This window comes from Centrocercus urophasianus, unplaced genomic scaffold, assembly GCF_019232065.1.
Source record: "Centrocercus urophasianus isolate 14NV4802_14NV808 unplaced genomic scaffold, USGS_Curo_1.0 seq_11, whole genome shotgun sequence".
Taxonomy (NCBI): domain Eukaryota; kingdom Metazoa; phylum Chordata; class Aves; order Galliformes; family Phasianidae; genus Centrocercus; species Centrocercus urophasianus.
This window is the reverse complement of record NW_024884253.1, coordinates 67,148,272-67,163,403: the sequence shown is the minus strand read 5'-3', so window position 1 is coordinate 67,163,403 and position 15,132 is coordinate 67,148,272. Positions and strand designations below refer to the sequence as shown.

At 36.8% G+C, this 15,132-nt stretch overlaps 1 protein-coding gene across 1 annotated transcript in view; it reads right to left on the bottom strand.

Annotated features, from left to right (window-relative positions):
- Positions 1 to 15,132, bottom strand: part of ADCY2 (adenylate cyclase 2) — a 205,397-nt gene that overhangs the window by 27,953 nt on the left and 162,312 nt on the right. Inside the window, exons 16-17 of the mRNA XM_042808918.1 lie at positions 10,436 to 10,573; positions 1,964 to 2,083 (exon numbers count right to left, since the gene is read on the bottom strand). Of these exons, the coding sequence (XP_042664852.1) occupies positions 1,964 to 2,083; positions 10,436 to 10,573 (258 nt within the window). The remainder of the gene's footprint in view (positions 1 to 1,963; positions 2,084 to 10,435; positions 10,574 to 15,132) is intronic.

Here is a 15,132-nt window from a genome sequence, read left to right as displayed (position 1 = left end):
TGAAGCTAGAAAGCAGGAGGTATGTCTTCAGATGAAAATAATGCACATTTCAGAACAGCTTAATAAAGAAAACAAGGGAAAAAGTATTTAAATACTTCAGTCAATCTAAACTTTTCATGATTTTTACCAGAAGTGACATTTTAACATAATTGTTGTGCTAATTTATTAAAGTTTCTCTGACAAAAGTTTCATATTTTCATATTTTCAAACTTATAAACCATCAGTTGTTCTGAACGTGTTGGTCATAGGAAGATCTGACAGTTATACAAGGTAAAACGCAGAAAAAAGACTTTTTTTTTTTTTAAGAAAAAGAAATTGAATCTAATAATAAGTATAATTCATGAAAAATGTACCATTCAGATGCTTGTTGGAGAGCTTCACTGTAAAAAGTGTTTTTCAAAAACTTTAAAACAGTAATAAGTTAAAAAAAAGGGAACTAGAAAATCCACTATTATTAAAAAAAACACCAACACAAATATGAATATGCTTGGAAACAATTAATTTCTATGTGCTTGTGAGCAACTATTGTGTGTATGTTGGAAAAATGATTGCTTCATTTCTATGACTACAAGGATGTCAACGGTTTATGGGCTGGTCCGGCCCAGTTCCGTGACCAGCAGGGCGGAGGGATCTGCTGATCCGCGCCTCTGGGAAAGGGGAAGCAGGGGACCCCAAAATACTTGAAAAAAACAACAGCACTGATCTGAGGTGGAACAAATGATTTTACTAAATATAGTATTAGTAAACTACAAAGAGAGAGAGAGAGAGAGAGAGATGACCAAAAATCATAAAACCATGACAAAGGATAACTTCACAATGGGGCCAAAAGAGAACATAGGTACCTGTCAGTACCAAATTTAGTTAAGTAAACTTGAAAATGGGAAAAACAAAAGAAACTCATGCTCTACTGTTGCTTTGTCAAGGGGAAGCTGAAAGTTTGCAAGTGCTACAGTCAGCGTAATTATTTTTTACAAAAGAGTTCTATACAAAATTAACATCATGCTTTTGGGTGTGAATGGGACTGTTTAGCTTGATAGAGTCACCTATGTAACCATGTCTAAGCATCCTTGTCCACAGCAGGTCATTGGAATGAAATGTTTTTTTAAGGCTCCTTCCAACCCAAACCATTCCATGCTTCTAGGGTTCCATAATTATGTGGAAATCAGCACATACCATTCTGTTACTGGTGTCATCAATTCTGTATAGAGATAAAATATTCTCCCTTCTCTTGCTGCTTCCTGCTTTTTCATTCAAGCACTGCTGATCTGCTTTGGCACAAAATGCAGCTTGTTATGCTCAGATGCAGATCTTTGCTAAGCTCTCTAAAAATCATTCTGCTTGGGATACAGATCCCATTTTTGTAGGAATGTTCTTCTCCCTTTTCACGTGCCAGTGTGCTTTTGTTTACACTAAGACATCTTATTCAAACCAGCTCAGATCTTTTTTACACAGTTTATGTAGTAGCATATGAGTGTTTTATTTCCCCTTTCCATGATGCAATGATGACACAAGTCTAGAATCACAGATTTCAATTTTACAGCCAGGTGAAAAAAGAAAATGGTGAGTATATTTAAGCTTAGTGCTGGTCATTGTGAAACACGTCTATGGGCCAGCCAACCTTGCTCCCTCACAGACAGCCACTTACACTGTGCTCACCACAGCCCCCATGGTCACTGTCTTCTCCTGACACCTCATAAAGCCTACTTGTCAGGACAGGTCATCTATGGCTCTTATCAAGCTATAACATGATTTTTCATCTGACATTCTCTATAACCTCAATATTTAGGACTACTAAACTCCTCTACAGATCTACTTCCTTCAGAGGCAGTTGCAGGTGATTGAAAATAAAGAAGCTTCCAAAGTGGTCTTAACAACCTAGTTGGTCTTTAACTTCCAATAGTTCCATAGAAATTCTACTTAGAGAAATGGTTCTAAACAAATAAATAAATGTAAATCAACTTACCGGTAGGAAAAAACAGTTGTTTTGTAAACACCACCGTGTCTGATTACTCAAATTAGGAAAACTTGCATTTGATGAATTAAGAACTGGGGGAAAGGCTGCCACAGCATTATCCGGGAAAAACTAGAGAAAAACAACATGCAATCCATTAGCTTGTCAGCTGCATAAGGTCAAAATAGAAAAGGGAAATGGAGAAGTGGAGAAAGCCTTGCCAATAATCATTTAACTTTGGTATTTCACTGCAAACTGAAATAGCAAAGGCAAAATGACATCACTTCGATTACTTGGATCCTGCATGCTTCAGACAACAGATTTGCTAATCTCCATAAGACACATTTGAATGAAAAAACAAAAGGTTCTTTGTTGTGCTACCTTCAGGTATCAGAAGCTCATACACAAGAGAGACAATGATAATATAAATTCAAAATGAACAATTCTCAGTTTTACCTCAACTGAATCTCCTGTTTAAATACAGGAAGAGTTAAAGAAAGAAGTCTTTACTGAAGTTGATTTACTGAGGTGTAATCCTTTCCATAATAATCACGAATGGGATAATATTATTAGTAATAGCAATAATATTATATATTTTATTCTATATAATAATAATAGTAATAATATTACTGCAAGAGAAGGGCTGAACCAGTATCTCCTAGAGTACCAGGTTCAGCCTGCTGAACTAAAGGGTAACTACCATCAGACAGTAATGTTTGATGTATTCTTGAAGTGTGTTCTGAGTTAGATTTCTCTGACAACATTTATTCCAGTGCCTCTAAGTTTATCAGCTTCTGGTGATTCAAAGCCAATTCCCACTTTTTTGTTCTGGCACTAATCTTCAGCTTCCAGATAGCTGTCTTAACTCAGTCTTCACGATGCTCAGAAATCTATGTTTTTTTTAGTTTCTTCTGAGAAAATGTGTTCTTAATTCCCCTGACCCTTCTAGCAGTCTCCCTCTGTACATACCTCTTTCAGTTCAACCTTCTAGATGACCAAAATTGAAATCACTCTTCCAGATTTTGACTGAGTACTGCAATAATGTTAATACTAATTCTGCAGGAATTATGTTTTTGTACATCACAGCAACAACTCTCTTGCTTACAGCTACATTGATGTAATAACAGCCACTATTATTATGGTCTGCAAGAGGTAATATTCCTCCACTGGGACACATTTGGGTAAATTTAATTTGTACTTGCCTTGAGACAAGAGCAGTCACACATGGATACTTACTGAGATTCAGTTGAGTTCTCGTTAAACTCAGGTAACTAACCAAAATCCTGAACTTAATTCATCTCCAGTTGATGTGCTCCCAGCTTATCAGCTAGACCAACCATAATCTTGCACTCTGTAGTAATAAATTCCATTCTAGTTTCTTTTTTCTCAAATATCCAGCTGACTTCTTCCTTTCTAAAATCTCTGACCTTCCTGCACAGACCTTGCCTGCCACTTTAATTCTATCAACAAATTTCACACTCGTACATACGAAATACGAAAATCCACACCAGACAAGATGCTCAGTTTACTCAGGTTAATCCATTTTCGATCTAAGTGGTTTATTGATTTACTAACACTAGATCTGATCAGTCACTGCTCTACACAGCCAAGTGTTGACAGATTCCAAACTGACTCCACAGTCACCCTTGGGAAGATATACCAGCTCTGTACTACATGCATAGTGACTTTTTCTTTTTTAAAGACTATCCAGCCTTGCAAGGCAGCACCTGTTGTCAGCACTCCTTGATTAGTTTTGTGGTGCTGCTGAGAAGAGCTTGAAACCATCATGTCTGAAACTGCCCTTCCACAGATGCAGGACTGACTGCAACAAAGGCGACTGCTGTACCATCTGCTATGAAGACTGCTTTACAGACAGTGTCACACCCTCCAGAGTTACACACAGAATGGGCTCATCTTCCTTTGTACGTGTGCACTTTCAGGTTGTCTTCCTTCACTAGCATGTCTCTCTGTTTACATGTAGCTAATTAGCCAGCATTCCTTCAGGTGCAATATCAGTAGTGTAACAAATAAGGCACAATAAAAGTCCCTACAAAATGCCAATAAATACCTCTAAATTGTGAATTGCCCTTCTATAACTCAGCCTAAAGAGCTCTAAGTTATACATACATCCAACCCCTATTGACGGGATGACTAAGTTAAATGCACACATGCTCTTCTGGGAGAAGGGGAACCCGACATCCACACCTCTCCTGCAAGGAGATGTGGGTTCAACAGCTCAATGCAGAGGTGCTCTGCACAATCTTTTGATGCTGATGCTGGTGAGAAAGTACCCCATGATTTCATGTGTGCAGATAAACCCGAGGTGTGGGTCAGAGGTGTGACTAGTGGCAGTATCAAATAAGATTTTGACTGTTGCTGTTCCCACAACAAGGTCTTCCTGTTACAAATGCTCATACTTCTCATAAACTTCTTCCTAATTCCTTTGGTTTCAAATTCTTTCTGAAGCCCTGTGGTTACTATTTAACTCAGCTGATGTCTGTACTTCTCTTTAACATGAACAGTTTGAGGCAAGGCTCCTCCAAGACACTTTAAAAATTTAATCCCCTTGCCTGCCTTCAACTATTTGCATTAACGTCCTCATCTTCATAGTTGTTGTCACTCAGGTCATTTGCCAAGGGTGGACAATGAATCCTGCTCACAGTGCATTGAGTTTTCTTACAGACATGAAATAATTACATTTAATTTCAGAATCTTAGCCCAGGCATGCCGACAGACTAAAAGATATGTATCATGAAGATCTGCAGCGCAGTTCTATACATAAATGTGTGTAAGTTTATATACAGACATATATATGCATACATTCATTTCTATTAAGGCATTTTCATTTTGTTTTTGAACTTTGTATGGGGTACTTCAGGCAAATAAATGTATATACAGAAAGCTATATGAAATGTGGTGTATCTATGAATGCATAAATAAGCATAGAAAGGAATAAAAAGGATATGGAAATGTTGCCATCTCCCATGAGCCAAACAACACTTATTTCTGAATGATGTGTTTGTACTTGTCTTTCTCTCTCTCATCAGCTATCTGCATCTGCTATCACGCTTCGGAGATATACATTGTTCTTCAACATAGTATTTTAAGAGACAGCTCAGTCCTACTAAGTAGTCACACCTACTCAAATGACTCAAATGGAATCAATATTTTTTATGAATACCAATGTTTGCCAGGGAACATCTGAGCACACTACCAGTAAAATCTCATTTTATCCTCATATTTTCTAGCAGCTTTTTCTTCTTTTGTGTTTGTATAATCTGCAATCCATAAATTTTTTTATGTCACATGATGAAAATACCTGCTGAGGTGCTATGTCTTTCAGTAGGAACGAAATGGTGAAAGAACCTCCCTTGTCAACATGGGATAAGCACATTAGTGCATCTCTCTTATTACCAGACCAGGAATCTGCACGAGACTGTAACACATTTGTTTGGATCCTACTAAAACAACACAAAGTCAACTTACAAAGTCAACTTTCTCACGAAGGTACTTTAAAAACTTCTGCACAATTCACAAGAAGCAAGGTTTCCTGTCTTGCTGTTCTGATGGAAACATGGAAACACAATCAAGATGAATGGGTATATCTCACCTTACTAAGATAGTGGGTTTACTGATTTTCATATTAATGTACATAAAATAGCATCCTACTAAGAAGAAGGAAAGATGGCAATATGTAATATTAAAATGCACTTATCAAAATGCACACTGAATTATGGAATAAAAAATAAGGTGTGTAAATTTTTTATTAGGTAGTATGTGAACTGCTTGGCTCCGTGACAGGTGGGAAGGAGGAATGCAGCTGGGAAGTACTCCTGCACTGACCCATTGAACCACAGGGTGAAAAAGGTGCAAAATTAATTGATCTGACTGTCTGCCAGGGATAACTCAACTGTGGTCACTGACCTGGGGCAGCATGATGTCTTACAGCATCCACCTATAAGGGCAATGCTATGATCATTTTCTGTGCAAATCGGAAACTTACGAAGGATGCTTTTGTGCATCAGCAAGAAATCTCAAACCACAGAGGTAAGCTCCACATGAAGTAGCTGCTCCAAGGCAGATATGTGCTTAATGAATTGAAATACATATGCAGTGAAAAGAAAGGTCTGTATATCCAAATTTACAGCTGAAGTTTAATTTAATCCCATCACTGTCTTCTCTTCCTTAAACAAAATTAAATTATAAACCCTGAAGATGGACTTGTGAAGACTACAAAGAATAATCCAAAGAAACATTTTTGTCATTTTCTCTCTCTCCATACGTCCTTGCTTCATACGAACATGCAGCTCCACTTTAAATTAGTTTTCATAAGAACCATGCCATTTCTTTGAGAAACAGTGGTCTACAGCTTTTTTTTTTTTTTTTTTTTTTTTTTGGACTGTTGTAAATGAAATATGTTTTATGCCCTACAAAAGACAGAGTGAGAAGAGTATACTTTTAAAGTATGTTGGAAGCATGCAAGTTTGGTATTACCAGTGGAACTACAGGATTTGCTTTTTTCTTAAAGTACAAATGAAGCAATGATGCTTTTGTCCAGCACTGCTCTTTTGCATGAAGCTCTAAGGCAAACCTGCAGGACTTCTCTTGTTCATTCCTTATTTTTCTATCAGCTTTCCAAATACCCATGTGGTTCAAGAAAACTTTCTTCTCAAAATCTATCATAGTTTCATTTGAAGAACACCAGTTAGTCTGATATGGTATGAATGGCACAAGAACATTAGGAAAAATCCCAATTCCTAGTAGCATTCCTCATCTTCACAAAGTTTTAGGAGTGTCTATGTAGGATAAGTACTGGAATGCTAAGTACTTAAGCAAGTTGTTCAATAATTCCATTTCATTTGTTATAGAAGCTGATAAGCCAGGTAAAAATGCATACTTACATACGTATTTCTGTGTTCAAGGCCCAACCATCCTACAGAGGTACTGGCAAGCAGCTGAGCATCCCACAGAGAGACAAGGAATCTGCTGGGCCTTTACACTCACATACCATCATGGGCTTTGGCAGGTGTGGAGTGATGTTCACTTCTATCAGTTCTGTGCTGGACCGTTAGCAAAATTTGTGACAGCATGGCTTAGTTTCTTAAATTCTGTCTATAATGTAGAATGTATTTGTGACGGTGCCCTGCATGTAAAGCTTCAATGAGATGGCCCTATCTGGGCACAACCTTTTCTCCTCCCAGATCCAAGGCTAAGTCGAGCTCCAGACAGTGTCTGTTTATTCATCTTTAAATAAATACATTAGGCACCCTCCAAAATAGGGTATTTAACGTGCTAGTCACTGTAAGGGCATATAATTAGAAAGCATCTTTCAGAAGAGCTTGCTTGTTTAAAATAAAGCACTGAGCAAGGTCAGCAAATATATCAACAGAGTTAGCTACTTTAAAAGGAAAGTATACTCAAGAAAGTAACTTTCTAATGTGAAAATGGAAACAAGTTTCCTCAAGAACTCATCACAGTTAAAACGTTGGATATCAGCCACCAGTAGAAAAACCACAAAGCCAATGCTTGCTGGTGTGCTCACAGAGGTACATTAAACAATGAAGCAAAGACATCAAACCTGAAGACTTCACTTTTTTTTTTTTTTTTTTTTTCCCCTAAGAAAATACTCCAGTACTTCAATATTTACTAGATGCAAGACAGAAAAGCAAGAAACTTCCTAAATTCTAAGCTGCTGGTTAGGGCACCTTCCTGGGACAGTACAGCTCTGTGATCCTGTTGCTCTGCCAAGAATTATTCATACATTCGATGCAAAGTACCTGAAACAAAATGCTCTTACATGGCTTTTTCACCAATCCACGTTCCTCCAGATCACATGAATGCAAGAGGGTGATGAGGCAAAGCCGCTTGATATACTGCAGACAACCACACATGCAGCTTCCAGAAATTGACCCATTGCAGCCACACAGTCCCACTGTTGCTAAGATGTCTGGATTGTTCCCTGTAATAAGTTTTCTCATATTTCTGAAATGCAGATCAACACTGCAAAAAAAGTCTCCTTCAGCCACTACTCTCTTCGTGGCCTCAAATTTTACACTCAGGGGAAGCAGCATTAGTCACATTCTCCTTCAGCTAAGAGGTACTCAATACTTCATGTCACATTAGCTGTTTTTCAACTTCACTAATCATGACTATATACCTCTCAAACATTACGACTAGATTCAGATGTCTTCTGAAACTGCTCATTTAAAATAAAACTGCACCCTCACTCCATTCTAATGCCCCTTGACCATAAAGACTGAGCTTTATTTGACATTTTGGTCTTAATCATGATTTATTAGGTGTGGGATGGTTAGACACTTTTTATGTCCATTAAATCTTAATGACTACATTTTGCCTTTTTCTACTGAAAAAGTTCATGGAAATAAATGCAGTTAATCGACTCTGCTATTAAGTACATGTTGCTTGGAGATATAATAATGATACTTCAGAGTCTCTCCCACAATTTGCTATTAATATTGAGGAAATGCAAATTTCACAATCACATTTAAAATCATTTTTCAATAGTCAAACTATTAAGGTTTAGTTTCAAGATGGGAATTGTACTTAAAATTATCATCTCATGAATAGCATAGGACATGATTATTTGTAATAGTGCAGTCATTACTGATAAGGCACAAAGACTTCAAAATGCAGCCTACTATGCTTTACTGTAACATTCAGTCCACATAAAAATGGACCTGAACCAATTAAATTAAAAGCTTTTCTTTTTTCTAAAAATGATGTAGTGAACAACTGGGGTTTTTTTGCTAAAAATATCTTCTATTAGTTGAATGCCAAATTTTATGTGGACTACTCACAGCAGTAGAACTTTAGCCTAAAGAAAAGACAGTTGCTGACTCTAGCTTCTTTTACACTAACAAAAAAAAAAACCAACCCATATGTTGCATGACTTCTAACACAAACTATACTTAACTCTCAAGTGGGTTATCTAACTTCTTTCTACTCATTTAGTTTTAAACAGGAGAAATAATCTAACATGACTTCCATACTACAAGCCACACTATGTGTTACGCCCAGTAACATTTGCTTGGATAAATTTTATTGTTAATAAAGATATATAGTCCTGAGCTGAGGACAAGAAGCGATAGCAAATCAGTAACTTTTCAGAACCATTTCTCTCATTGCTAACTGCCTTCATCACTGAAAAGTGCTTCAGTCACCACTTCTTTGTGTATTTCTCTACAAACAATAAATATGAAATTAAATTAGCTGCATTTTAAATTCCTAAACGTGGAATTGTTTTTGAATGTCTCCTCTCTAAGAGAGGAAAATACCTACTGAAAAGAAAACCAACAAAAACAAGAACATAGAAAAACCCAAGATAAGAATTTAACAGAAATGTCAAACGTTCACACTTAAAAGACCACGTTACATCATTACTTCACTCTGGTGGGTTTAGTTCTTGCTTAGTGCCCCCTGCAACGTTATGAGAAAAAATATGTAAAGAGTAGGTGTTATCAATCTCTAAGTTCCTTATGAACCTCAAGTACATCAGCAACTCAACAAAGTGCTGGAGTTGTAATTTCATTCTACATTCATTAACTTCAGCAAAATTTTGCTGAAGTGCAAATCTCATTGATCTGAAATGCGAGTAATACCCATGCAGTGATGTTTGTAAGTGGCACCTAAATAAATACTGCAGTTCCCATTTTACAAATGCAAAACTGACCTGGATTAAATTCCCCATGTTGTATGAATGGTAGGCTCAGCCCATGGGGCAAAACAAGTTACACTTTCTGATCCCATACACTGTTCGTGGCATTTCACAACACACACTTCATTATACACGAGGTTATTAAGATTCCAGCTTTATGCAGAGTAATGGCAGATTTACTTCTTATTTGCCACAGTTACGAAAGGATAGTAGAATTACTTGGATTTTCTCTATTATGAGAAATGCACAAGTTGAAAAGCCTAAATTACAGGTAAGTTCTAAAGTTCTAGCAAATTTCTAGATCTGTACTTCTGAATTTATTTATGTAACTTTCATCTTTGTCCTTTTTCAAATTAAAAAAAAAACCAAGCACGTGAAAAATCAATAATGTATAAATTATGATCATTTAATGATCATAAGAGGAGCATCACAAGGTGGAACAAAACTTAGCTGCCTTTGCACAAAGTCTTCCACACATCCTGTGAGAAGATACTGTACTCTTCGAGCACTACTCTGCTTTTCAAATCAGTGCACAGATGAGTAAGATATGAACAATACAAACTGTCTTCTATTCCTTATAACTTACTTTTTTTTCTTTATTAAGCTTTAAACACTATCTGAGCTCTTGCTGAGCGTCTTGTGCACTGAAAGAAGCCCTTGTGGTACAGCATGTTTTCTGCTGCTCTGCTTTACATTTCTGTCTGGCAATCATTTTCATCCAGCATAGCCATGAGAGATAAATTTAAAACAAATTCTAAGCGAGCAAGAAGATCTTAAAGAAAAACAAAAATTGTTTCTTTTTCACTTACCATGTTGAACACAGCCATAGTTAATATTATAGCAGTGGTCATCAGTGTGAGAGTGATCCGTGGCCAAGGACGGTTTGCAATTATTCCAGATGATTTCAGGATCCACAACAGTGAAGCTGATGCTTTCTTGCTACATTGCTAAGTGCAATAAGTTGAAAAAAAAAAAATAAAACAAATACAGCTTTAGTGTCTTTAATTATTGTAAATGGGTAGAATCACAAAGGCTTAAGATTATGGGTAGCATTCATCTCGATAGATTGTACAGAAGTGTTCAACTGTTATATTCTCATAACATTTACAGATCAAGATTATACATGACAATAAACACAAATTTACTTGCAGTAACTGCCCTAATGTCAATTCTGTAGACAGTGTCACCATCAGCTCTGTTATCAATAAAATCAAGCAAATAAAATGAACTCCCCAGCTGAAACTTCAAAATGTCAATAATGACTCTTGTAAAGCCTTTGATGCAGAGACAGAGGGCTCCGCTGGTAGGATTAAAGCCTTAAATATATCCTCGACAGTCTACTGAAAAGAAAGGTTTTTGGTTCTTTCATTTGCTTTGAGAATTGTTTGATAATTCATTTAAAGTCAAAGGTACCTCAGCAAAAATAAAAAAATAAAAACAATAAAAATATCAAACAGTTATTTAATACAAAATTGAATTTATGATTTGACAGAAAGAGTAGTTACTGAGCAGAAAATATTTCTCATTTAATGGCAAAAAGAAACAGCCAAAACTTCAGGCTCATTTAACCTGCTTCCAAGAATACCAATTTCCATTCATATAGCCATGGTGCTCAGAGGCAAAAAACGCTCAACAAATAACAATTTGTTGCACATCCAACTATTAATTTCCTGTAAACTTTAGCACTGAGGAGATCATTTGCCTAGAAATATTTTGTGCTCTTTCCAAATGTCAAGCTCAGCTATACTAATACTTTTGTAAAAACACTAGTGAAAAGTTAAGGAACATGACAGCCCCCCCAAAAATTCACTTTTTATCAACTAATTTTCTCCACTTCCTTAATGCTATCAAAGATCACTTTACATATTTTTTTTCATCCCAAACTTTCACAAAAGGAGCCACAGCAATTGACAAGGATACAGCCACAGAACGACTCTGAGTCAAGAACTCAGGCAATAAAAACAACCAAAGGCAGGACTTCAGTGTATAGCATTCATCAGTTAGCTCAGGTTCAATAGATGCGGACATCACTTTAGATTACACTATTACTCAACATGTATAATCTAGTTTACATGAAGGCCTTTGCTTTACTTTGCCCATAAATATTTCCTTCTTGATCACACACTACTTTACAAAGCCCACCATGTATCTAGCAATCCCTTAAATAATATTTCTTATTATGGCAGAGAGTTTCGTGCACCAGATAAAACAGATTTGTAGTGAATTAGGTCAATTTGAGGAAGGTAAAAACAGTAACCTGAATCTCAAGAATGGATGGAAAGAAGTGAGAAAAATGTGTCTGTATGATAGCAATCTTCAAGCTGCACTGGTCAGTGAGTAGATCTCCATCTGGACAGACCAAGGCTTGAGGCAGCGACTACATACTGGGGATAGAATTTGGGCATGGGTATTGCATTGACTTAAAAGTCAATAGTCACCAGTGTGCTTGTGAATGCTCATAGTCACTGCGCGTATCTTTCATGAGCAAACCTCAGTTTTGATCAGAGAGGAAGAACTAGACCTGTTCATATGTTGTTCTTATGTGAGAGCAGCATAATTTTATGTGGGTGCTGCTGAAAGAACTGATCTATCTGTGGATCTCTGCAGCCTGCTGTAGGTGACTTGCTTTGCAAGGGGGGCTGGACTTGATGATCTCTAGAGGTTCCTTCCAGTCCCTACAGTTCTGTGATCTCTAGTTGGTTCTATGTGTACCATATATGCCAGTATGACCAATATCACTACTGGCTGGACCTGCAGCACAGTACTGACAAGCTCCCATCTGTGGAAACAGGACAGAAGGAACCCCTAGAACTTTAATTCCACAGCACTGAGGTCCAGAGGAGGAGGTAGAACACTCTGGCTGCCAAAGTTCTGTATTTTCAGTATGCTCCAGCAGTTATCATTTTCTGCTTCAGTATTTTAAAAAATGTCTCATAATCAGATGCAAAAAATGCCATAGAAAGATGTCTTCACAATTTTCTAGGGCTAAGCAAAATAAATTGCTATGTTCCTCTGCACAGCTGAACAACTTGTGTTATGTTAATTCCAAAGACAAAATTCAGCTTAGCACAAGAATATCAATAGCTAAATGCATGAGCCTTGAGCTTCAATAATCTAGTCCAATGCCTTGAATGCTGCAAATAACAGAACTTCACCTAGTCACTGTTTCTCTGAAGGCAAAAGTCTCTGCTGTGAACAGAAACTGCTCTCAAAATAACTTTTCTGGTTTGTTTTGTTGACTTTTTTCCCCCTAGATAGATGTCAACCAATGGACACTTCTCTGACTTTCTTCCTTTAACATCAATCTTTATAATTGCTACATTTGAACTTTTTTTTCTTTATTAAAATGAAATCATTGAAAAAAAGTATAGAATTGCTGAGGTTATTTAGCTAAGCTAGAATTGTATTTACTTATAACGATTGTTTAATTGCTCACCTATATTTGTACACTCTTGAACAGACTTCTGTAGCAAAATTTCAAGCAGTAATTCAGAATTTCCTTGGTTTACAAGATTTAGGATCAAAATTGCTCAACTTGCTGATGTATTTTAGAAAGGAGGAATAAAAAAAGAGGAAGTTTTCACATTCATTGAGCAAATTTATCACTTAAAGAAGTACAGGGGAAAAGAAGTTTCAGGTAAGAATTTATCATTCAGTCAGTATGAGCATTATCAATCAGGAGAGTCCATTGTTCTAGCTGATATTGATAAAATTACAGATATTCCTGCATCTGACCTGAAGAAAAATGTGAGCACTGTTAGACTGCAAATTAAAAATGAAGATTGTAGATAGTTTTTTCCACCTGTAAATGAGATGTGCACCAAAAGAACTTGGTGAAACACTTCCTAGCAGGCTATTTTACACACAGCTTTTGAGTTCTATTGGGAAGGACCACTCTTAAATCTGTCATGCCCACCTCGTCTGTTAGCTAGATGGCAGGTCTCTGGAATAGCAGAGAGAGCAGCCCTACAGAGGTGAAACCAGTGAGACTAGCAGAAGGAAAATCTGAGACAAAATCTGTGACAAATGATTGAAAAATATGTAAGAAAAGATTCGTTGATCAGTAATTCTGTGTACGAGTTTCTAAGCATCATGCTGAACTTCATTTCCCCTGTAATGTGAGCAATTTAAATCCAGCCCATGTCTGGTACAACTCTGGTAGTTCGGCCCTGAAAAAAGTTCAGGAAACAACAGCTGGCAGCAGAACGGCACTTGGGGGTGTGATCATTAAATTTAGATCCATAATAGTACTGGCTGAACTATGCTGATTTATTTTACTGATTCTGGCCTTACACCCAACATTTTTTTGGTAAATTTTATGCTTCATTTGCATATTTCCTAAGAAAATGGAGAATAAGATGACAGAAAGTAATCATTTCTAGAAAGCATGCAAGAAGAGCAAAACATCTCAGCAGCATTAGCTACTGTTTTCATTCTAAGCAGAGCTGGCAGAACACGGTTCAGCGTTTACAATTTCCCAAGTAGAAATAATAGGCATTTGTAGTATAAAAGGTGACTAACATATTGCCTTTTCATCTGAACGTGTTAAATCTAATATGACAGATACCAGATCTGCCCAGCACCGTTGTGACTAACAACTTATTTTGAATATTCAACATATTACAATGTATCCTGTGCTGTATTTTCACACACAAAAACCTGCCTCAGAGTTTAATAAATTGAATGCTGTCTCTCTGAGTGAGAGCAAAGAATTGGTGTGAGAATTAATTGTGACAGCTGTGTTGCAGATGAAAGACAGTGTCACAAGAGCTGTCACACTTCCCTCTCACACACTAGCAGAAATTGGAACGTTTGACTGCTGACCTCTTGTTTACACAAAGCCAATGAATCATATCCTCTATAGTTCTGTCACTGTTCTTTTCATTCTGCATTCAAACACAACATTTTATTAACACTGGTATTACAAGAAAATGAAGTCAAGAGAAACAAACAACCCTCAGATTTGGAGTTTTTTTTCACAGACTTTTTTTCACTCAGACTCAAAGAGCCGTAAGTTCAACTCCAAGGAACAGGCTGAGCAGCTGACAGGGAACACGCTAACCTAAGGTTCAGGAGGGCTGATTTTTGACAGAGACCCAAGCTTATGCTTTAAGTACTTTCTAATGGTCCTATTGTTGATTAAAGGGACTATAACACTTATAAAATGACTACTATAACACCAAACTTTTGAATTCTGTGGTACAACTTGTAAGCCTAAGCCAGGAGTTTAAACTCCTACAAAACACATGCAAGCAAAGAGTCAATTCAGCTTATATTATACATAACTGTTTTTACTTACGCTAGAATAATGATCAAAGAATCAACAGGAAAAACTCAAATCAGTATTGCATTTTTAATTTTACCATTCTTTGTAGTGCTTATTATCCTTCACAAAGGATCACAATAAAATGGCCATGAGCTTCAATTCAGTTATCATGTTCAAAGGAAAGAACACTGCACTGAGCCATATAAATATGCCTTTAGGCTCTCGGAGTTCAGTGCTGGT